This window comes from Delphinus delphis, chromosome 10 (genome assembly GCF_949987515.2).
Source record: "Delphinus delphis chromosome 10, mDelDel1.2, whole genome shotgun sequence".
Classification (NCBI taxonomy): Eukaryota; Metazoa; Chordata; class Mammalia; order Artiodactyla; family Delphinidae; genus Delphinus; species Delphinus delphis.
The window spans coordinates 64,403,406-64,429,044 of NC_082692.2; the positions used below are offsets into that span (position 1 = coordinate 64,403,406).

The 25,639-nt window shown below is 44.6% G+C and overlaps 1 protein-coding gene across 1 annotated transcript; it reads right to left on the reverse strand.

The window, feature by feature from the left end:
- On the reverse strand, window positions 1-25,639 carry CDC25A (cell division cycle 25A). Its single transcript, XM_060022384.1, has 15 exons — window positions 25,391-25,639; window positions 24,306-24,379; window positions 22,771-22,813; window positions 22,250-22,286; window positions 21,644-21,745; window positions 19,262-19,381; window positions 16,019-16,153; window positions 15,432-15,506; window positions 12,099-12,272; window positions 7,168-7,266; window positions 4,971-5,033; window positions 4,785-4,883; window positions 3,945-4,075; window positions 2,139-2,250; window positions 1-1,928 (listed from the first exon to the last, which is right to left on the reverse strand). Exons 1-15 carry the CDS (start codon window positions 25,558-25,560, stop codon window positions 1,788-1,790), a joined length of 1,575 nt encoding a protein of 524 aa, XP_059878367.1. The 5' UTR covers window positions 25,561-25,639; the 3' UTR covers window positions 1-1,787.

The following is a 25,639-nucleotide window of genomic DNA, read 5'->3' on the forward strand; positions in this document are numbered from 1 at the left end:
GATTGTTTTTATTTTCAGAGCCTGCAACAGTTGGTTACCAGTGTTACTAAGCTGGTACATTCTGAAGGCCATCCCACCTCCCTTTTCAGGCATTCAACCAACAGAATCCCTACAAACAAGATTACAGACTAATTAAGATGTGTCTCAATGTGTGTGGGGGAAGAGGCCTTCTCCCCCTGCTCCCCTCCTCCCCACATACTTTTTCTAACAAGATTGTTTTATAGTCAAATGCAACTCAAACCCATAACACAGCAACCAGTCATCTCCAGTATCACTGATTCTCTCCCTGCCTGCAGAACAGGAAGCCAGGGCAAGAGGGGAGACTGAATCTGCTATATAAGAAAAACTTCACTATACCCCAATGGAGCAAAGATGGTGAGGAAGCCAGCGCCTAAGGGTGGGGATGAGCAGGAACCAAACAGGCCTGTCTAGAATCAATCAACTCAGCCCCAGCTCCTTGGGAGGTGTTCCTTTGAGACCCCTACTTCTGTGGGATGAGATGAGGGGCAACTGGTGATGATCCATCTCTCCCTGTCCCTCAAATTAAAACATGATAAACTCAAAGTTTTACCTGCAAAATCCACCACGCCGCCTCCTGAGAAACACATTCTATAGTCATCTCTGCCAGCACCCACTCCCTTCTAATGCCCAGGGCTTCCAGCCCCTCTCCCCAACCTTGGGTGGCCCAGCCAACACTGATTTGATACTCCTTGACTCATAGAATGACTATTTTTAAAAAATTAAAATAGAAGCAATCAAAGAGTATCAGAGTAATAGAAGAAAGACACTCAATATATACTCCCTTCCCTTATCTGGCAGAGCCCCCCATCCCTGCCCGCCTACACTGGGATACCTGCTCTACCATGTTCCAACACTGACCTGGGGGTGGCCCAATGGAAGCTGCCTCAAGTGCTTTCCTGACCGTGACTCCTAGACAAGCAACATCACAGCGAGCAGGGTCACCCCAGTAGATCTCAGGGGCCTTCGAGGTAGGTCTGGGAGGTTTAGCTTATGTCCTGTAGCCAAGCCTGAGTCTGGGGCCTGCTCCCACCAGTATCTCAGTCCTTGGCTGTATATTAATAGCAGCAGCCCCAGTACTGCAGCACCTCCTGGGGGTGACAGAGTGCCTAGTTCTCTGTCCCACAACTCATGTCCTTCTTCCCCCTCCTTTTTTCTTTTTTTTTAAAAATTAAAGGCAGAGGTAGTCCCTGGGATGATAAAACCCCACCTAGGATGGCAGTATTGTAACTTAAAGCAGTTAAATAAAAGTCTCCAGGAGTTGATTACAAAAAAAGAAAGAAAAGAAAGTGACTGATGAAGTTGAATAAATTAATGATATGGGTTATCCCACAAAGACCTTTCCTTTGCAGGCCGTCTTTGGTATTTGGCCAGCAGCATTTGTGAGTCTTCTCTCCACTCGGACTCTCCTACCCCTCCCCCCTCAGGAGAGAAGGCCATTGCCCAACGAGGCCCAGGCGGCTCATCCAGCTGTGGGGGATGAGGAGTCAGAACATCTTGACTTGGTGCTTGGAACTGTGCTGTGGCACGTGACAGCCTTGGCAGACCGTCCTGTTGCAGAAGGAGGACAACTTACAGGGACAGAAGAGCCAGCAGGATGCTCTGGGCTCCAACCCTGGGAGAGTGGGAGGTAGGTTTAAGACATGGAAGCCTCAGGCCTTCTCTCCAAATGTCACATGGCTGGCCCCTTTGCTCCAGTTTCTCTGTAGCAAAGAGGGGAGGGGGGTAGGGAGGGAGGCTCAGGCTGTTGCTGTCTGGCACTGAGACCCTCAGAGCTTCTTCAGACGGCTATACATCTCTCTCTTGCTCTTTTCCCCGGCCCAGGTCCGGCTCTTGGTGCGGAACTTCTTCAGGTCTTCTTTAAAGTCCTCATGGTGCATGGGCCGGTAACTGGGGGGCTCGCAGTGAGACTGGCGGGAAGACAGGACGAAGTCAGGGCACACCTGCTTCATAAGCACACTCCTGCGTCCTCCCTGCTGGGGGCTGCAAGGCTCTACTCAGCAGGTTCTAGGGCCCTTCTGTGTGCGGGGCAAATCCCCAGACCCCTGGCAAGAAACACCCATGACCACCAGACATCTGGGTGCAGGGGCGGCCCCTGCCCTCCAGAGAGTCCATCTTACCTGGCATTTCAGGAAGAACTCCTTATATCCGCCCTTCAGGACATATAGCTCCGGGTAATGGAGTTTGGGGTACTCATTACCAAGCCGATCTCTCTCTCTCACATATCGGCACCTATAAAGGGGAAGGAAAGCCAAAGCATGGTTAGCTCTACACAGTGAAAGCAGTGTTCCTTACACACATCTCCCCAACTTTACCTTCATTCTTGGAAACAATCAGTGTTGACTTGTGATTTCCTGGCCACCTGTTATCTTCAGGAATAGTGTTCAGAGCCAGTGCCACTGCCTCGTATTGGCAGGTAGATGGTCTCTTCCCAAATTTTCAAGTTAAACAGCCCTAGCAACTGATCTCTGCCCAGCATCTTCCCTGCCACCACCAGCACCTAATCTTCGGTGACAGCTTCCCAGCCAGCTTCCCTCTGCATTCTCCACCCTCCACGACCAGTGTCTCTCCCTTACTTCCTTCTGAGCTTTGCTCCTGTCTCAGGGCACCTACTTGCATCCTGTACTAAAATGGACTATTGTGTAGTGTACTGTATACTCCTGTAGTTATATGTGTGCAAATGCAGCAAAATATCATCAGTCGATGAAATCAGGGGAAGCATGCACTCTTTCTGAGCGTGAAATGGTTCCAAATAAAAAGGTGGCACAAGAACTTGAACCCAGTCCCATGAGAAAAGTCTCTCTTGGAACCTCCTAGTGAAGCTGCACTGCTCCCTGCCACCTCTGTCCCTGTTTGCTCAGCATTTGTCACAACCATCTTCCGTCTCTCCACTGGGACCTCCCCTGCGGCAGGTCAGTCCTGTTTGCTCACTGCTGTAACTTCATTGCCTCAATAGCCCCTGACACGTCCAGGCTGGCAGTCCTTTCTGAAGGGAACTAGCACAGATGGGCAGCTGTTTGGCCCTCCCCCTAGCTTTTTAATACCACCACTCACTTCTGACCACATTTTCAGAACCAGTCCTGTCACCATTAGTGAGAGTGTGGAAAGATGTTGTTAGAGCATCAGAGTATTATTTTAAATCTGAAGTGATGTTATTTTATTGTAATTATACTTTCATTTATTTTGGTATAAAACTTATCTTTATAGTAAATTATAACAGGGCCTTAGTCACCAAAGCCCTAACAGAAGTTCTTACTAATAAGGGGTGGGGATGGGGGGGCAGGGGCATTTCTTTTAAACTCTAACGTGGCAATAACGTGAAGGTAACATAATCCACTCCTTTGCAAACGTGGATTTGACAAGTGTTCAAGAGCATCACATCAAGTTTTGCAGAGAGGATATGACACTCTTCTGGCATTTGCATAAGGAGCAACCACACTGTACCTGAAGGATGTCACCTGAGAACAGTAGCCCCATAGGTAGAAATAAGGACAGTGGGGGAAACTGGGAAGAGCCAGAGTTTAATTCAATATAAAGGAAGGCTGGACAGTAGGCCATGCCCAGCAGTAGCCAGGACTAACTCAGGAGTGAGGGTGATGAAGCAGAGGCCAGATCCTCGGGGGATGTTGCACAGGGAACACCTGTGTCACAGGCTGGACTGGGGAAGCCAGAAAGCCCTCCACGACGACTACTGTGAAACTGTTAGGGCAGCCTATAAACTACACTCCAGGAAGCTGTTCATGAAATCAACTGACTGCAAAACAGGTAAGGATTTGAGAGAATACCTGTTACACGTGAATTGATACTTTTACAAAACTAGGTATTTTCACACCATGTGTGTAGGCTAAGGCATGGAAATGACATTCGATGTGCAACAGGCGGTCCCACAGAAGCACCATGGGGGCCATGCCCTGGAGCCCACTCACATGCGAGGGCCTCGCTCAGAAGAAAACTCGCAGTGGAACACCACGATGACACGCTTGCCATCCGTAGGTACGATGGGCTTCTTGAGTAAGAAGTCTTCAACCTCCTCTTCCATGTGCAAGTTCACTGCACCCTGTGAAGGCACCAAGAGACTCATGTTTCACACTCGCAGTAATGATTCTTCGAGACTGGTCTTCAAATGGGCACCTCAAATTCTGTTATGACTGTGTGCACTGTATGAGTGGTATTTGTGAATGCCCGGGACTTTCACGGCCACGACAGTGGCAAACACTAACACTGTATTTAAAGTACCTCCTTACCGTATTTCAACACTATATTATTGGTTAAAAGATTAAAAGGGCACAACCAATTACTTTCTTCCTGGGAAAGTATGTTCCAACACCCAACTAACCAGGCAACTATAAATGTAAGAGGTATCATTAGGCTTGGCACAGACTGGGACATGTTGCCAGAGACTGGCTTCTCCTCATGGCTTCATGTCCAGGCATGGCTTAGAAGTCAGTGGGTACCATTTAGAAATGTCCCTGATGGTGATGGTGATGGTGATGGTGATGGTGTGAGGGACAGAACAGGAAGCAGTTGCCGTACAGTGTGGTAGAGATTAGTGCAGACCAGGGAACATTCTTTCAGTGCACCAGGAGTCAAATGCCTTTCACGCCCACTGCTTCTTTTTACAATTCTTATAACCAGCATGTGAGCATTATAATGAGCAGCCAGGTGTCACCTCCGCCTTTAAAAAAAAAAATCACAGATGCTGTCCAGGGCTCCTGCTATGCCTCCCACAACAGCAGGGCTCGCCCACAAGCCTCAGGAATCCATACCTTGATGTGGCCTCCCTCATATTCATATGGGTATCGGCAGTCAATGATAACAAACTCTTTAATGAGGTTGGCAAACTTGCCACTCAAAACAGACGCTATCTGTGGAGAGAGAGCCAAGGAGAATCAACTCTGGCTGCCAGGAACACGTAGATTCCATGTGTGGCAGGTTCCAAAAGGATGACTTACAATTTCTGGAGAGATGTATTTTAAATCCTGATGCTTTCCAGCAACTGTATGAAAGAGGTAACACTTAAAAAAAAAGAGAGAGAAAGAGAGAGAGAGAGAGAAATACTTAGCAAATCCAAAAGCTTAAAAATGCAACATTTTTATATTGCTTGCCTTCCTGGTAAGAGTCAGCTTGAAAAAAAAAAAAAAACAAACATTAATCTAATAGAATATGTTGGTTACTTGTCTAGCCACTTCATCAATATCCTGACATTGAATTTTCACACAGACTTATAAGGCACATTATCCCCATTCCCATATGTCAAAGCTAGGTACCTTGTCCAAGGTTAGCCAGCAAGTAAGCCAGACTTGAATACAGAAACCTCAGGTGATTTCCTTTTTCTCCCGCTTTTGTTAGGAACCCTCACCTCAGCAGCCAGACTGTGTGCAGCACATAAAGGACACAGAGAGGAATGACTTCCCTGTTTACTGAGCACCTGCTATGTCCAGCATGGTGTTAGACATTGGAGGTGGAATGAGTGAGGCTGGGCCCAGCCTTGAGGGAGAAGGACGGGCACATCAGTAATTACTCACTAGGGCGGACTGGCCGAGTCAAGTGCTCACCCAATCCCGTGGCCATGTGTGGGGTCATTATGACAAACACAACCAACCACAGCTTCAATTCAGGTGCAAGCTTCTACCAGCAAGGATACACCACACCCAGGTCTTGGCTTGCTCTTCCCTTCAGACTAGAACTGTCTTCTATTTTTTAAAAATTTTATTTATTTTTTAACATCTTTATTGGAGTATAATTGCCTTACAATGGTGTGTTAATTTCTGCTGTATAACAAAGTGAATCAGCTATACGTATACGTATATCCCCATATCCCCTCCCTCTTGCGTCTCCCTCCCACCCTCCCTATCCCACCCCTCTAGGTGGTCACAAAGCACCAAGCTGATCTCCCTGTGCTATGCAGCTGCTTCCCACCAGCTATCTATTTTACATTTCGTAGTATATATAAGTCTATGCCACTGTCTCACTTCGTCCCAGTTTACCCTTCCCCCTCCCTGTTGTCTTCTATTTTTAATCCACTTATTTCTCCCACCTGGTTGAAATATCTAGCCCAGATCCAAACCTTCCCCAATCGCCTAGCTGAGACTGAGACAACCCTTTTATTTCTTATTTATTTATTTAGTTATTTAGTTAGTTATTTTTGTGGTACGCAGGCCTCTCCCTGTTGTGGCCTCTCCCATTGCGGAGCACAGACTTCGGACGTGCAGGCTCAGCGGCCATGGCTCACGGGCCCAGCCGCTCCGCGGCATGTGGGATCTTCCCGGACCGGGGCACGAACCCGTGTCCCCTGCATCGGCAGGCAGACTCTCAACCACTGTGCCACCAGGGAAGCCCAACCCTTTTATTTCTTAGTCTGCTGCTTTCACTGTACTGATGTTTACTTCAATCTACCATGTGATAAATGTGGTACATGTCTATGTGGCATGATGTCTTACTGACCGTATGTTAAGTGTTTTGAGGGAAGGAACTGTGTCTCATTTTGGAATCTTTGCCTTACACATGATAAGTGTTTCCATAAATGTTAGCTACATTAATACATAAAAGACTGGTCTGGGGACCTTCAAGTCATATGTGGCTAAACAAGCTACTACTGACACAGGAATGTGTCACATTTCACCACAGCTCAAAGGCAGCCAACCTGTATGAGGCCATCAGCAGACCATCCTCTGGACCTCCCTGAGGGCCTTTTCCCTCTAGGGCCATGCTCCTCTGGACAATGGAGAAATTTAGTCTCAATCCTGGACATTCTAAGAGGACCTTTTGATATACAGACTTATATACAGTGAGGCTAGAGGTTTATTTCTGCTTCTTTACACTTTTCCGCAGTACTGCTTTTATAATCACAAACACAGTTCCCAGAGAGCCTGGTCTTTGGGTTGGTGTCAAGGCAGCTGGTGGGTGGCTCCCTACTTGAAACCTCTGACCAGCATCAGTAAGGTCTATAGTCCCACAGAGACTGAGATACACCTGATCATGAGTGTGTTTCCTTATCTTAAAACAAACTTCAAACTGCGTCCCCTTGGCGGGGTGGGGTGGGGTGGGGGGAACCCCAGGAACCACTTCAGGGAGGGAGGAAGGCTGAGGGGGGCATTTTAGGTACCCCCTGCCAATCCTGCATCACAAAGCAGTTCTGCGTGCAATTACCTTGGAGAAGTCTCCTATAAGGTCCCTTGGGTCATTATCCAAAATATTCTCAATGGTCCCTTTTGGGGAAGACACCAGGCATAAAGACTGATGTAGAATCTGTAACAAATCAAAGGTGGAGAATGAGGCCAGGCTTCTGAACAGAACTTATGAAAACATTCACCTGGAATATGTCAGGAAGAAGAGACTGAAATGTTAACATTCATATTTAGCAAAAAGATACCTTTCTTATTTGACTGAATCTAGAGTGAAAAAAAGAATATGGGTTACTGACTAGGTATACTGTTATTTGAACTGAATTCAATTCTAACTGAACTGCTCTGAAACTTCCTTTTTTTTTAAAAAAAAAAAAAAAGAAGGATTAAAATTAGGGCTAAGTCTAAAAAAAGTATTTCTTAGTTCTACCCACTGAGAAGCTCCAGGGTTGCAGTAAGTAGCCCTTAGGTCAGTGTGCTCTCTAAATAATACAGCTGACCGCTGAACAACACGGGGTTTAGGGCCACCATCTCACATCCCCGAATTCAACCAACCACAGACCATGCAGTACCACAGTATGTATTTATTGAAAAAAATCTGCGTATAAGGGGACCTTACAGTTCAAACCCATGTTGTTCAAGGGTCAACTGTATTTTCCACTAAAAGAAACCAGAGCTTTTTGATTGACTCCAGGCTGGGACAAGAAATGTACAAGATAAACCTGGAACACTTTGTCATTAGTAGCAAGGAAGCACTCATATTTCAAAGGACACATCAAAAGGGCTAATCGTGGGGAAGTAAGGATTTCTTTTATACACTTAGTGTATTTTATATTATTTATTTGGCTGCACCAGGTCTTAGTTGTGGCATGCAAACTCTTGGCTGCGGCATGTGGGATCTAGCTGCCTGACCAAGGATCGAACCTGGGCCCCCCGCATTGGGAACGTGGAGTCCTAGCCACTGGATCACCAGGGAAGTCGCAGGATTTCTTAAGCAGTACACAAAAAACACGAAACATAAAAAGACTGATAAATTAAAACATGTTTAAAAAAAAAAAATCAAGAAATTCTGTTCATCAAAACAACAAGATTAGGTAAGAACAGGCAAGCCAGAGTGGGCAGATATGCATCCATCTCAATAAAATATTCATCTCTGAATATATAAAGCATTCCCACAAATAAGAGACAACCCAATAGAAATATGGGCTAGAAACTTGGCTGAGTAATAGAGAAGAAAATCTAAGACCAAGAAAAATAACTATCAGGGAAATGCAAGTCAAAATCAGATACTACACACTCACCAGAATGGTTAAAGTTAAAGAGATGAACAACACCGGATACTACTGGTAAGGATGTGGAAGAACTGGAACTCTCACACACTGTTCTGAGTACAGCCAACCCTCGGTATCTGTGAGATTGGTTTCAGGACACCCAAGGATGATCATATAAAATGACACGTAGTACAGCTAGTGCTCAGTAAAAATACATTGCAGGGGCTTCCCTGGTGGCGCAGTGGTTGAGAGTCCGCCTGCCGATGCAGGGGACACGGGTTCGTGCCCCGGTCCGGGAAGATCCCACATGCCGCGGAGCGGCTAGGACCGTGAGCCACGGCCGCTGGGCCTGCGCGTCCGGGGCCTGTGCTCCGCAACGGGAGAGGCCGCAACGGTGAGAGGCCTGCATACCACAAAAAAAAAAAAAAAAAAAGAATGCATTGCAAAGTTGGTTAAATCCATGGATGCGGAGCCCCCAGATACGGAGGGCTGACTGGACAACCACTTTGGAAAGCTATATGGCAGTGTCTGCTAAAGCTAAACACATGCCTAGCCTAGGACCCAGCAAGTCCACAAGAAAAGTTAAAGTGCATGTTTACAAAATAAATTGTATAAATACCATCAACTAGTATTTGACAAGGGAGCCAAGAATGCTCAATGAAGAGAAGATCAGTCTTCTCAATAATAAATCATGCTGGAAAAACGGAATATAAACATGTGAAAGAATGAAATTAGACCCCTATCTTACACTACTCACAAAAAATAACTTGAAATGGCTTAAAGACTTAAATGTGAGACAGGAAACCATAAAACTCCTAGAAGAAAACACAGGAAAAAAGCTCCTTGACATGAGTCTTGGCAATGACTTTTTTAGATTTGACCCCTAAGGCACAAGCAACAAAATAAAAAATAATTGAGACTACATCAAACTAAAAAGCTTCTGCCCATTAAAAGAAATCAACAAAATGCAAAGACAACCTATAGAATTGGAAAAAATATTTGCAAAATATATTATCTGATAAGGGGTTAATATCCAAAATATATAAGGAATCCATACAACTTAATAGCGAAAAAACAATCTTTTTTTTAACGTCTTTATTGGAGTGTAATTGCTTTATAATGTTGTGTTAGTTTCTGCTGTACAACGAAGTGAATCAGCTATAGGTATACATATATCCCCATATCCCCTCCCTCTTGCATCTCCCTCCTACCCTCCCTATCCCACCCCTCCAGGCGATCACAAAGCACCGAGCTGATCTCCCTGGGCTATACAGCTGCTTCCCACTAGCTATCTATTTTACATTTGGTAGTGTATATATGTCAATGCTTCTCTCTCACTACATCCCAGCTTATCCTTCCCCTCCCCGTGTCCTCAAGTCCATTCTCTACGTCTGCATCTTTAAAATAATCTGGTTTTAAAAAGTAGGCAAAGGACCTGAATACACATTTCCCTAAAGATACACAAATGGTCAACAGGTACATGAAAAGATGATCAATATCACTAATCGTTTAGGGAAATGAAAATCAAACTGTTGTACAATGAGATATCACTTCATGACTATAAGAATGGCTATCATCGAAAAGAAAAGATGGGGACTTCCCTGGTGGTGCAGTGGTTAAGAATCCGCCTGCCAGTGCAGGGTACATGGGTTCAAACCCTGGTCCGGGAAGAACACACATGCCGCAGAGCAACTAAGCCCATGTGCCACAACTACTAAGCCTGCGCTCTAGAGCCTGAGAGCCACAACTACTGAAGCCTGTGGGCCTAGAGCCTGTGCTCTGCAACAAGAGAAGTTACCGCAATGAGAAGCCCGAGCACCACAATGAAGAGTAGCCCCCACTCGACGCAACTAGAGAAAGCCTGCGCGCATCAACAAAGACCCAACGGAGCCATAAGTAAATAAATAAAAATGAAAAAAAAAAGAGGGAACTCCCTGGCGGTCCAGTGGTTAGGACTCCACACTTTCACTTTGGGGGTCCGGGTTCAATCCCTTGTCAGGAACTAAGATCCCGCAGTCCCCATGGTGATGCCAAAAACAAACAACAACAACAACAACAAAACAAGAAACAAGTGTTGGCAAGGATGTGAAGAAAAGTGAACCTTTGTACAATATTGGTGGGAATGTAAAGTGGGATGGCCACTATGGGAAACAGTATGGACGTTCCTCAAAAAAATTGAAAATAGGGACTTCCCTGGAGGTCTAGTGGTTAAGAATCTGCGCTTCCAATGCAGGGGGCATGGGTTTGATCCCTGGTCAAGGAACTAACAGCCCACCTGCCGTGCAGTGCAGCAAGCAGACAAAAAAGAAAAAAAAAAAATCAAAAACAGAACTAACTAGGAGCCAACAATCCCACATCTGGGAATATATTAGAAGGAAACGAAAACACTATGTCAAAGAGATATCTGCACCCCCATGTTTAGAGCAGCATTCTTTATAATATTCAAGAAATGGAAATAACCTAAGTGTTCATTGACGGATGAATGGATAACAAAGTTGTGACACACACACACACACACACACACACACACACACACACACAATGGATTATTACTCAGCCATACAAAAAGAAGGCAATCCTGCCATTTGCGACAACATGGATGGACCTTGAGGGCATTATGCCAAGTGAAACTGAAGTAAGTCAGACAGAGAAAGACAAATAACTATATGACATCACTTATATAGGGAATGAAAAAACTTAAAAAACACAATACAAACCATCACCACAACCACCAAAACAAAAACCAAACTCATAGAAAAAGAGATCAGATTTGTGGTTACCAGAGGCAGGCAGTGGGGGAGGGGGATTGGATGAAGGTGGTCAAAACGTACAAACTTCCAGTTATAATATAAATAAGTACCAGGGATGTAATGTACAACATGATGACTACAGTTAAGCCTGCTGTATGGTATATATGAAAGTTGTTGAGAATAAATCCTAAGAGTTCTCATCACAAGGAAATAAAAGAACTAAAATACCTAGAACTAATTGACAATGAAAAACACTACAATCAAAGTTGTGAGACAAACCTAAAGTAGTGGGAAATTTATATATCTACATAGAACAGGACACAAGAAAAATTAAAACTAACATCAAGGAAAAAAATTTATGGCCCTACTCCATGGCCCAACAAGTAGGGAGCTTAGACTTCCACCCCTGCCCAGCTGTACTTAAGTGTCCCAATCTCTACTCCACTGGGATGGTGTCTGAGGAGGCCTAGAAGGGAGCCTGAACTCCCAATCCTGCCCAGCAAACATGAGGCTTGCCCCACCCTAGGTGGCATATCAAGGGAACCTGAACTTCCATCCCCACCTTCCTGCAGTACCAGAAGACTGACTGCTAAAACAGAAGAGTTACATAGCCTCATAATATCCAAAGAATATAGATATAACTGAAAAATCCCTTGTCATACCAAGAACCAGGAAAATCTCAGCTTGAATAGGAAACAATAATCAACAGAAAGCCTCAACAGAAAGCCACACCAGAAACAGACGTTGGAATTGCCTGACAAGGATTTTAAAGTAGCCATTATAAAAATGCTTCAACAGGCAATTATGAACATGATTGAAACAAATGAGAAACAAGAACAGCAAGTCTCAGCAAAGAAAAAGAATCAAATGGACATTTTAGAACTGAAAGATACAATATCACAGTCCTTGAGCAAAAAAGAACCTGCATAACTAACCTCCTGGGGCTTCTTTGGACTAGCTGCCTCTTCGGGACTGGCCCCAGCCACGCTCTTCCTCCGCTTCCTATTTCCACGTGGGGACTCCTCTTGCGATCGGTCTGGTCTTTTCAACGTTGACGGGATGGTGGAGCTACACGTGGAAGGGGAGTCAAACAGCTTGCAACGATTGCCCTTGGTGGGGGTGGGGGGGGAAAGAGACCCATTTAATGTATTTCATTAACATACACTCACTTGAATGGTAAAGAGAATAGATCAAGGACTTCCTGGGATGGTTGAAGATTGATCCATCCTAAATTAAGAAACAGACACTGTCCATTTATCTAGTGCCTGGCACATTGTAGACACCAAGTCCCTGGTGTTCAATGAACATGTTCTAAAGCTGACATTATATGGAAATGAGGAAGACTATCCATGCCCTCAAAAGCCTACTGTCTGCACAGGGTCCTAAGCGTCAAATAACTGTTACCTTCCAGCCAGGGACACATTTTTGGCTTCCTCTTCCCTTCTAGTTTATTACTTGCACTTTGCTGGAACAGCTTGAACAGGCTTTAACAGCCCACCTTAATCCAGAAGGGTGTGCGGTAGCTGGATTATACTATAAATCAGAGCCAGTTAAGGTGGTAAAATAGAGTTGAGCCTAAGTTTGCAGGGGGCAGGGGTGCCTTCAAAACTGTGTTCAAAAGTCCTTCTCTCTACTTGTTTGTTTTCTTTCTGGATTGTACCAAAGCTTTTTTTTTTTTTTTTTTTTTTGTGGTACGCAGGCCTCTCACTGTTTTGGCATCTCCCGTTGCGGAGCACAGGCTCTGGACACGCAGGCTCAGCGGCCATGGCTCATGGGCCCAGCCGCTCCGCGGCATGTAGGATCTTCCCAGACCAGGGCACGAACCCATGTCCCCTGCATCGGCAGGTGGATTCTCAACCACTGCGCCACCAGGGAATCCCTGTACCAGAGCATTTTAACTCAAGACTTACAAAGCCAAAGGAAATACACGAAGATGTGCTATAGTACTTGATCTTTTAAAGACTAATTTCTCAGAGTCTGAGGGCAGCCCACCTGACTAGGGGTAAAGACAGTCTGACTTCAGCTCTCTAAACTCATCTCAGCCCGTTCACAACTCAGTGTTCCTTGGCAGGGCTTTTCCTTCTGTGCTGAATGCCCTTTCATACCCTGTAAACCACTCCCTTTCAAGCTGATACTAAAATTTCAGTGTTGCCTCTTCTTTGAAATGTTCCTGATAGTCACCCAGCAAGTGTGTCACTCCCACACTGGCTCTCCTAGAGACCAAGGATTTTCCCCTTATTTTTCTGAAGTTTATTTTAACAGTATGTTGTTCAGAAAAGCAAGGTCAGTTTTGTCTTGTTTTTGTTTTTTACCTAAGAGAGCTGGAAGCATTTTTGGGAAGAGGGCTTACTGCTTTCAATAGGATCTCAGAGGAACTGTAAACTCCTCAAGGGCAGAAACCCCAGTTCCAACTCAGCCCCTGGCAATTGTGAGTCTACTATGTTTGTGAAAGGAAACCCCCCACTGTGAAGGGCCCACACATACTATTCATGATTTTTAAATCCAACTTATAAAACTGATAGCCATTTCCTAAGCATTCTCACACTGTATATAATTTTGTCTTTCAAAAGGACCTAGTAAATTTCATCATAACATTTGTACTGGGGTAGCCTATTCCCTCAGAGCTTTGCACATTAATCTACTATAATGTGTAAGTGGCTTCAAGACTATAGTTCATTTGTTCCATATTTATAGTTCAGGGACACTGATACTTAAAAATATACTTATCAGGGCTTCCCTGGTGGCACAGTGGTTGAGAGTCCACCTGCCAATGCAGGGGACACGGGTTCGTGCCCCGGTCCGGGAAGATCCCACATGACGCAGAGCAGCTGGGCCTGTGAGCCATGGCCGCTGAGCCTGCACGTCCGGAGCCTGTGCTCCGTGACGGAAAAGGCCACAACAGTGAGAGGCCCGCGTACCACACACACACACAAAATATATATATATATATATATATACACACACATATACTTATCAATTTATATGTATACCTAAGGGTGTGTAACTGTATTTGTATTGTGATACTATCTCACTTTCCCTAGGTGTTTGCATAAATGAGGATATGTTCCTGTACAGGCACAGCCTTGCGTCTGACTGTTTGAAAGTGTCCCTGATGGAAACAGAAGCCTACAGTCTATATAGATAGGTGGGTATTTAAAAAAAAATATATATATATATATATATGTAGATAGAGAGAGAGAGACAGAGACAGAGAGAGAGAGAGAGATTTTGTGAGTTACTGTTGTTTGCCAAGTGTGCTGATGCTAAGGAATGTAAATAAATGAGAATGATATAAAAAAGTAATAAACAAACAACAACAAAAAAGTAAACAGTCTTCAGACTAAAGGCTTCAGATTGAGAAGGTTTTTTCAGGGAATTCCCTGGCAGTCTAGTGGTTAGGATTCGGCGCTTTCAATCCCTGGTTGGGGAACTAAGATCTTGCGAGCCGTGCAGCGAGGCCAAAAAAAAAAAGACTAATTAATTCCTCTTCAAATGAAGCCTTTCTGTCCTAACTTATTCAACCAGTCCATAATATCTATCACAGTCTGAGTCTCCTCCTTCTACTGGGTGTTCTCTGAATGTGCTCCAGTCTCTCCACATTCTCTCAGCTGTGGAAAGTAAAACAATACGGTAGTCCAGTGTGTCCTCTCCTTCCCCATCAGAACAGGGCAGGGCTAACATCTCCTTTTTCTGTTCTGGGCCAGGGTTCTCTAGTCAACACTCCTAAGGAAGGATAGCGCTATCTGCTACAGAGCCATCGGCTGGGTGGGTACAGATGGTACCTGTAGCAGAAGTCTTTCTATTCCTGCTGCCTGAGATCAAATTCCTTGTCAGATACAAACTGCTCACCCACGAAGCTGTCAGTTAAAATCTAAGCTGATACCAAATCTGACAGAGTTTGAGAATAACTGAGTCTCTTAAATTCAGTTTAGCAGATATTTTCCAGCACTATCCAGTGATCTTAAAGAAGTTAATAGAGAGGTCAGAGTTGTATAGAAAAGACATTAACTGACCAAGAACAGTTGAGATGAACTAGAAATTATAAAAACAAGAACTGCATGCATTTTATATTACCCAGACTTCCTCACACTCCAATGAGGACAAAAACAAAAACAAAAACAACTCCAAACAAACTTGAAAAAACAGCGTGCATTAACACCAGGAAACACTAGCGACCAGTCAAGGGAAAGGCCCATAGACCCAACCACAGAATCTCAAAAGAAACAATTTTGATTCCTGTGGCTCCCTCTAGACACACTGGGACTTACCAGGTTTGTAGTTCTTCTCATGACAAGGGGAGCTGTCCAGAGGCTTGCCATGCAGGACGGGGTCTCTTCATCATTCTAAACAAAGAAAAACTGCGTCACAAAGGTCCAGCAGAGACAACATTAATTTAAATGCTTTAGAATTCTTCCTGCAGAATACCAGAAAGACCTGGATAGGAAGCATTCTAATGTTCACCCCCTTCCCCGTCCCCAACATTTTAAGGTCAGAAAAGAGTAACACTTAACAGTCCCGTTATCTGAGCATAGCTAAAGGTATGCCCCTGAGGGACCGTGAGGAGGCACCCTGTTCTCCTCAGCTTTACGCCACGTGGCAGCTATTCTTCCACTGTTCCTGATTCATATCTCTTGCCAGAAAAATGGATTGTCAGCTCCTTCAGGGTAAGAAGAATCACATCAGTGTCTTCTTTTGAACTCCTCCATAGGATTTAATCAGGCTAGAAGCAGAGTCTCAATAAATTCCCAACAAATGAATAAAAATATCCGCCAGTTGGGGGATCACTGTTCCTTTTCAGATGACTTCTCTCCAGGGTAGTCAGTAAAATGGATGGGAAAACACACACACATAGTACCTTCAGATTCTCTCCATCGAGAAGATCCATGAAGCCATCATCCTCATCAGACAAAGTGGCAGTCACAGGGGAGTGGGGCATAAAAAAAGGAGTGAAATGCCCTGGTTCACTGCCATCTCTTTCATTTGAGGAAAGCTACAAGACAGAATTCATGGCTTGTTAATAAATAATTAGCTTTGACTTCCTTGGATGGGTCACTAGTTTTTATGAGGAAAACATATTATATTTTTTGTAAGAAGTTTTAGCAGCTCTAATCAAAGGAAAATGAAACCTAAGATTATAAATGAATTGATGTCCACACACAGTTCTGAGTAGAGTCAGGCCAAGTAGCCTTCACAAAGAACACTCCCCAGGAGCAATTCACCTTACAGTGAGATCTGGGGCTAGCCTCTTGTGAAGGGCAAGGTTTGTTTTTTCTGAGGATCATAATTGGTGAACAGGGATCAGCATGGGGGTTGTGACAAAGTGATAATCTGCTAAAATGAGGAAGGGTGAGAAGATACCAAGTCTCTATGGAAACCACAGAATGGACTAGAGAATGCTTCTGTAACTCCAGTTCTGACAGAGGGATATAAAGTCAAGAAAGTTCTAGAAAGTCCATCCTAGGGACTTCTCTGGTGGTCCAGTGGTTAAGAATCCACCTTCCAATGCAGGGGACACAGGTTCGATCCCTGGTTGAGGAACTAAGATCCCACATGCCATGGGGCAACTAAGCCAGAACGCCACAACTAGAGAGCCCACGTGTCGCCAACTACAGAGCCCACGTGCTCTGGAGCCCATGTGCTGCAACTAGAGAGAAGCCTGCGAGCTGCAACAAAAGATCCCGCATGCCTCAACAAAGAAAGTCCATCCTAGACTTGGAACTGGAATTTAAATGACAGTTGCTCACTTTTAACTGAGGAATTACTTGTGCTAGACACTAGGATATAACCTTTTATGTATAATCCCATTTAAGCCTCACAATACACTAAGGGTAGTTAATCCTGTTCTTTTTATTTAACGAATCAGGAAACCAATGCTTAAGAGAGGTTACCAAGGTCACACAGCTCACCTGTTTGACCACAAAGCCCAAGCTTTTCTCCCCACTATACTCTCCCTAAGAGAGACCATTCCTGGAGTCAAAATATAGAGTATATCTCATTAAGCAACACTATCTTGTTTTTCAGGTAAAACCCCCATTATAAAATGAATATATATTTAGTATAGAAAATTTATAAAAACCACTCAAAAATCTACCATCTAGAGATAAACACTGCTAATAAAAACATTGATGATAATGAATTATTTCTTTTCCAGGCACTTCCCAAAGCCAGGAAAAAAGTTCAGAGATAGATTTTTTTCTCTCCCATAGCAACGAATCTCTTTGGGGTATGAATGCATTAATCCTCAAGCTTCCCTCTGGTTTTCTGAGTAGATACCTCACCTAGGGGTCCTCTCTGCAGCTGGCCTACTCTGGTTCAGGCACTAGCTTTGCTTCACAATATAAAACAAGTTCTGGGTTGCCTCTCATCCTCCACAAGGGTACCTGAGCACACCCTGGGCACACTGGCAGTTTTTCAGCCAGCAGAGCCTAGGAGCAGGTAACTCTATCATGGGGCAGCACCCACTGAAGGCTCACCCTATGGTATAATACCAATTTCTGTAACCCAGCTTCTGGCGTTCCCAGGTGCAGATATGCTATAGAAAATGACAATCTCTGGACAGGACCTAATTCTTCCTCCATGATTCCTACACCAAGGAGCCATTATGAGGAAATATAGATGGTGCTTAAAGACTAAAAGCAAGGATACAAAAGAACTACCCTCTGGGACTTCCCTGGTGGTCCAGTGGTTAAGAATCCGCCTTCTAATGCAGGGGACTCAGGCCCAATCCCTGGTCCGGGAACTAAGATCCCACATGCCACAGGGCAACTAACCCCGTACGCTCTAGAGCCCGCGTGCCATAACTAGAGAGCTCGCGTGCTACAACTACTGAGCTCGCACACTCTGGAGCCCGTTTACCACAACTAGAGAGCCCACGTGCCACAACTAGAGAGTCTGTGTGCTGCAAATACTGAGCCCGCATGCCACAACTAGAGAGAAGCCCCATGTACCGCAACAAAAGATCCCACATGCCACAACAAAGATACTACATGCCTCAACTAAGACCCAATGCAGCCAAATGAATAAATAAATATTTTTAAAAGAAAGAAAGAAAGAAATACCCTCTGACATGATCAAAAGCCAAACCATTGCGCTTAGCACTGGCTTTCTTTCAGTTTGTACCCTCAGCACCTACAATTAGGGATGGCCAAGTGATTACAGGAAACCCTGGTGCTGTGTTCTTCAGGTGTACACTAGAGATATTTAGTTTTGGATACCCAGCTCTCAGAGGGTTACTGTGTACTTGGGAATCAGCAGACTGTTTAATTCTGGTCTTCATTTATCTGTGTCCTTTGGCAAATCACCCAACCTCCCTGACCATACTTTCCCAATCTGTAAAGTGGGGTAATTCCAGCTACTTCACAGGCTTATGAAGATTAAAGACAGGAGAACATAAATTGCTTTGTGCAAATGCTAGACAGAGTAGTGATACTAGCTGAACCTGAACCTCAGACCTTAAGCCAGACTGGAAAGCTGTATTTTCAGATGCAAGTTCCCAGGAAAACCTGGAAACCAAATGTGGTCATTTTGTCAAGCTGGGCCTCTCTAGTCCATAGCTATCTGTCAGATCATCAGCAGGAAATTAGGAAGTAATGACAGTCTCTGGCAAGTAAGTAACTGTGGGACAAGTGGCCCCAAATACTGTCAAGTAGCCTGATAGGCAATGGGTTCACTGGTATACATAATAGTTCTTAATAAACCAAGTTTGGAAGAAGACAAGTGCTCTCTTCAAACAAAATCATTCTGGGAAGTACCTCTCAGCATTCAGGACGCATCGTAAAAGACAAGTTTGAAGTAAGACATACAATCCCACCATACATACATTCAGAAGAATGACCCAGGACGCCTGCAGAATTCCCATAATTGACAAGGTCAAATATTCCTTGCTCAAGTCCAATATTTCAAACATATCACCTCTCACTTCTGCTTCTGCCTGTCTGCTCTCCAGACACAGCAGAAACACGAAAAATGTGAGTCTAGTTTCAAAAAACAAAGTCAAGGTAAAGACAGCAAGAGCTACTGCTTCAACTCTAGGTTAAAGAGGGTGCTTTCATCTCTTCCCATCAGAAACTCCCAGGACTATGAAAGCCAGAGCACATACCATCCGAGCTGGGGCAGAGTTCTGCCTCTGTGTGAAGAGATCTTTACCCTCCTGCAGTCCATGAGCATGCAGGCAACCTCGAGATGCAGGTCTTACTGGCTTCTTAAACTCAAAGGCTTCCTGCAAGACGGTATAAATTGAGACATCATCCACTGTCTATGAAAACCAGCTCTAGGGTCTCAACTATAGCTTCAGGAAACAAGCAAGGGAGTGGGTATTGATCACCTGCCTCCAAACCCATTTCTGATCTAATTCCAATACTGGATCTGTGTAATTAAGAATTTCAAAGATTCTGTCAAAAGCTAACTTCTAATACAGCACTTTTTTCTCTTACCGCAAACACTTTATTTCCTAATAAACACATGCGTATCTGCCAGGTACACAAAACACTATAAGTTAAAAACTAAATCAACAACTGTCTATCAACTATACTTCAATTAAAAAAAAAAACTTTCTAGGGCTTCCCTGGTGGCACAGTGGTTGAGAGTCTGCCTGCCGATGCGGGGGACACAGGTTCATGCCCCGGGCTGGGAAGATCCCACATGCCGCGGAGCGGCTGCGCCCGTGAGCCATGGCCGCTGAGCCTGCGCGTCCAGAGCCTGTTGCTCCGCAACGGGAGAAGCCACAACAGTGAGAGGCCCGCGTATCGCAAATAAAAAAAACTTTCTAAAATCGAAAGCAATTTCATTTCAATATAATTGAATAGGAATAAAAACTTTTCAGTCTAAACTTAAAAGAGGGCTTTATATTTTCCATCTTCTTCCTACCAATAGGAGATAATTAAGTGGAAAACAAAGTTACTGCTTTCCATACTAAAAGCAATGGGGAAAAAAACTAACGACAACATAATGACTATAGCTAACACTTCTGGATGATAAGAGAGTAAATCCTAGGAGTCCTCATCACAAGGAGAAAAGTTTCCCCTTTTCCTTTCTTTTCCTTTTATTGTATCTATATGAGAAGATGGATGTTAGTTGAACCTACTGTGGTAATCATTTCACAATACATGTAAATCAAGCCATCATACTGTATGCCTTAACTTTACAGTGATAAATGTCAATTATTTCTCAATAAAACGAGAAAAAAAAACCAAAAACCGTTCTGGTTTATTCAACCACTTGGATGAATCTCACATAATGTTGAGTGAAAGCCAGAAGTGATAGAATACATACTGTATGATTTCATTTACTTAAAGTTTAATAGCACTAATAATTCCCCTACCCTAAAATATCCACTGAAGAACTTGTTAAGCACAGCTAACATCACAGAGTATTTACATGCCCATACAGTGCTTTCAGTGCATTAGCTCATTTATCCATCCGATCATCCCCACTTTAGAGATGATGAAACTAGGCCCATAGGTTAAGTGATGTGCCGAAGATCTGGCTTCATAACCCGACTGGACAACTCCAGAGCAAGAGCTCTTTAACCTATGCTGTTTCCCCTCCAGAATGAAGCTCTAAGCAGGCAACCCTGGGAGAAGCCAACCTGGGGTTGTGGGGAGAGAGACCAGGCATGAGTACAATAGCATTAGACTGTTTGGTTAAATGTACTACACAGAGGGAGACGTAGTGTTCTAAGCACTCAAGGCAGGAACTCATTTCTGTATCTCCCTCAGGACATCTTGCAAGTTGCCAAAGGAATCACTGGGAGAGTTCATGGAAGCAGTAGGTTCTGGAAGTATTAAGTCTGGAAGATTATAAGAAGTATGATATGGAAATAAATAGATATGGAAATACAGTGAGAAAGAAGACTGGGAAAGCTGAGCTGATTCACTGAACTCTTTTGGTGCCTACTCTGTGCAAGGGGCCCCGCCAGGTGTGAGAAAAGCCAGGCCAGGACGTTCTTGGACTTTTGGCTGCACCACCCCAACTCACCTTCTAAGCTACCATTTCAGTTACTCTGAGATCCCCTGGGACTTGTTGGCTCTGTTCTTTCAAATACTGTCAAGAAGCATTTCCCTAAACTTCTAACTCATCCCAGGGTCAGCACAAAGAGGCAAGGAAGGCCTGGCCAGACCCTTCCAGATAAAGTGTTCATGGATATAATTCCTACTCAGAGCTACCTTCTGAGCAACTCCTACCTGCCAGGAACCATTTGAAATGCTTTATCTACATTATCCTTATTTAATTCCCACAATAATCCTACAAGGGACTGTTACTCCTATTTCACAAAGAAACAAAGAAGGCTAAAAAAAAGCCAAGGTCACAGCCAGCAAGCAGTAGGATTCAAATCTAAGTTTTTCTGACTCCAAAGACCATCATGACTTTGGTGAAGGTTTAGTCTCCCAGGAAGCAGCCAGCCCAGCTACTTCTCCATAAGCCATGAACACTTGTGGGTTTGACCTGTGCCCCCAGGTGAGTAGATTAACGCCACACTCACGTTTTCCTTGTTCTCATCCTGGTCAATTAGCTGAAAGACATCATGGTCAAGAGAATCAGAATGGCTCCTCTTCAGAGCTGGGCTACACCCCAAGAGCTTCTGCTATTAAAGTGAAAAGAGGAATTAGGGTACATAAATGAAAATTCAATGGAAACTCAGTTCTAAAAGAAAAAACATATGGTGGTGGTGGGTTGGGGAGACCTAGCCCCTCATACACTGCAGTGGGTAACCAGTAAATGTGCCTAGGGCTCCACCTTGAGAGAACACAAGATAGAAGTTCCCACTACATGGATTTACACCTAACTTCACAACGTCTACAGCCCTCTCAGCAAGGACTTAGGTACCAAATCAACCCCAAAATAACATCACTTACATAAAAAGAACCCCCTTCCTGGTTGGATAAAACTCTAATAGTTAGAGATGGAAGAAAAAGCCCTCAAGAGGTAGCCATTATTGAAGTTGCTTTAGGTAGAGTGTTTTGAATGTTTATGAGACAAAGTAAGGAAAAGCAGTCTGTATAAATTAAGGTCTACTATCAAGGTTATACTGGTAGCTAAGGGGCAGATAATAGGTATTGGCTCAAAATAAACAAGGGAACTAACTTACAGGCAGAGAATTTATTCTCCTCATGGGATTTTCAAGGCTGTAATGAAATCAGAAAGTAAATAATGAGAATAAAGCAAGTAAAGAGGTATACATATTAGCAGATGCAAACCTATAGTTTGGTGGGGTGAGGGGAGAGTCAAACATTCCCATTTTAGGCAAGATGGAAAAATAGATTTCTGAAGCTGTCCTGTTCTCATAAGCATCTCCACCGCTGGGCTTCTAGTGAAAAAAGCAAGCCCAGGTCTTCTCTTAAAATATACACGTTCTAGGGCTTCTCTGGTGGCACAGTGGTTGAGAGGCTGCCTGCCGATGCAGGGGACACGGGGTCGGGCCCCGGTCCGGGAGGATCCCACATGCCACGGAGTGGTTGGGCCCGTGAGCCATGGCCACTGGGCCTGAGCTTCCAGAGCCTGTGCTCCGCAACGGGAGAGGCCACAACAGTGAGAGGCCCGCGTACCACAAAAAAAATAAATAAATAAAGTTTTTCTAAACACAAATATTTAAAAGCAGTGAATACGTACTTTTCTTTACTATCCAAGGGCCCAGGAGAATCCAGACAGAAGCCTGTGGGAAATTCAAACAAACAAAACACCTCTCAGGATTTAACACATGATGCACCACTTTGTCATTGAAATAAATAAATAAAACTACTAGTACTGTTTCTTTAAGGCCATCAACAAAGGCTCATGGCTTGGACTTTTGACAGAATTGAAGTTGAGTCTCCATGATTGCCAAAACTTTTGTAAAAGTCTAAATATTTTCATAGTATATCTACTCATCCTTTCCTACTTGCAAATAGCATCATGGAAAACAGGATTTGAGGAGAGTGAATTAAACCAAACCTCGTGACTTATTTACAAAACAGAAACAGACTCACAGATGTAGAAAACAAATTTATGTTACCAAAGGGGGAAAGGAGGAGGTGGAGGGGATAAATTAGGAGTTTGGGATTAGCAGATACAAACTACTACATATAAAATAGATAAACACCAAGGTCCTACTGTATAGCACAGGGAACGATATATATTCAATATCTTGTAATAACCTATAATGAAAAAGAACTATATATATGTATAACTAAATCACTTTGCTGTACACCAGAAACTAACACAACATTGTAAATCAACTATACTTCAATCAAAATAAAAAAAAGTTCCTAAACCAAACCTCATGATTGCTTCGTTATTCAGATAGAGGTTACCCAGGCTAACTTTCTGTGAGTTCCAACCACGGAAAGAATAGGTACCTGTTTTCTGGAATAGTTTTGGTTTCAAATATCTTATATCCTGTCAGATCATATGCACAACTCAGTGGGTTGGAAAATACAATTATGTTCTCTGACAAGCAAGGCAAGTATTTATTGCCTTCAACAAAATAACATAAAGTGAGGTGCTCAACTCACCAACGGCAGCAGAATAGAGGAGACACTGCTCAGCATGGCCCAGAGCCACCAGGGCCTGCCTAGCGCACACCTTTCCTCCACGATGTCTAAATAATCGTACAGGAAGTTAGGTGTTACTGCTCCTGACATTCTCCCTTGCCAAACTGCCACAATCCTATCCCTGGTTCTTAAGAAGCCTACATTTTAAGACTTTTGCTCTTGCAGTTCCCTAACCTAAAGCATCTGTGCAAATATACCTTGCAGTAACATGAACTTATGGATTACAATAAAATGCACTGGCACAGTTTCTCCATAGCAGGCTCACTGAAATAATTTCATTATATATCCAATAATTGACTCAGCATTTTAACCAATAAGATTTCCTGAATGCCCTGTAGAGTGGTATGGTTAATTTCACACTATTACTCATCCTCAACACCAAGCACAAACCACCTCCCTGTGGCCACTTGACACGTTTCTTCTCTTCATAAACTGCCACAGGGGCTCCTTTGTACTGTTGTTAAGGGTGTTTGTAACTCAATGCCGGACTTTTCTGTTTACTATCTCAACTCACCAAACTAAGTTTCTAGGTGAAAGCGCACATTTCAGCAAATTCCAAGTATTGCTTCCCACACGGCAGACACATGATAAAAATGTTTAAGACTAAAAGAATACCTGAATCAGTTGATTCGGAGGAGCCCATTCTCTGCAGACAGCTATTCCTCACCTCCAGGGGCTGTTCATACTCACTGAAACCAAGAAAAGTAACACTCTCTATAGCTCTAGGACATAATTAAAAGGTTACATACAGGAGACAGGCCATGACATGGCAAGTTGCCATGCTGCCATCAACCATCATTACTTTCAGACCACACCACAGAACACTTGGCCACCCAGAACACCCAGTTAGCACTTGAGCATAAAAGGAGATGAGAAAAGAGTGGGTTAGCATGGTCTGGGTCACACTATAGGACAGGACGACAAAGAAGACTATTGGAGTATTTCCTGAAATGAGAGCATGTGTTCTAGGTACTGAGCTAGGAGCAGGGGTGAATAGGACAAGTTCCTGCTTTTCAGAGATTGGAAAAGACATGTGCTTATTTAGAAAATGTGACGTCCAAGATTGAAGAGAAAGCAGTTTCACCAGAAAAACGGTGGGATGCATTTTTTGCAATAAGGAAAACAGCAGGGAAATTTGTGGCATGGAAAGTTGAATAAAAAGACCTGGTCTTAGGAAAGCATCGGGGTGGACATCAGGAAGGTGCACGGAGCGAGGGATTGCGACGATTTTGCAAACGCCAGGAAAGAAAATGCCACGTCCCTTTGCTGAAAAGGAAACAAAGCTCACAGGATACTAAGCTCCTACGAGGTGGCTCAGCAAAGGGTGGAAGTGAGCGCCTAGGAGGGCCTGCTCTTCCCGCGTGGAGGGAGATTTCAAAGAGCTTCCTGGAATAGGGACAGAAGAGCACAGGGCAATCCGAAAGGGGTGGCGAAGGTGGGGAGTCGGGGCAGACCCACCCCCTACCGGGCCCGGCTCGGGGCTGAGGGCGGCCCTAGAGGGTCCGAACGGCCTCTCCCGCCCAACATTCGGCCTGGGGGGGTGGCGCGGGTGCACATGGCGGGCCCCCGCCGGTGGGGCCGCCCCCAAGCGGCGGACAGGCAGGTCTCGCTCTTCTCCCGGCCGGTTTCCCGGCCCGATCTACCCGAAAGCCGTCTGGGAGGCCAGCGGCCTGAGGCACCGCTCTTCGGTCCCTCCTCACCTGCCCAGTCCCTGCAGCTGGTCCATGGTGACCGTCAGGCTGGTGACAGGCGACAGGCCCCCGGCGGCTGGCGTGCTGAACAGCGCCTTCACGACGGGCTGCGGTGCGGGAGGGGGGCTGCAGGCGAAGAGCAGGCGGCGGCGGTGCGGGGGCTCCGGGCCCAGTTCCATGGCGGCGCCCTGCCTCCCAGGGATTCTGCTCCCTCTTCCTCCGCCTCTGCCGCGCCCGCCCCGCCCCGCCGGCACTGGC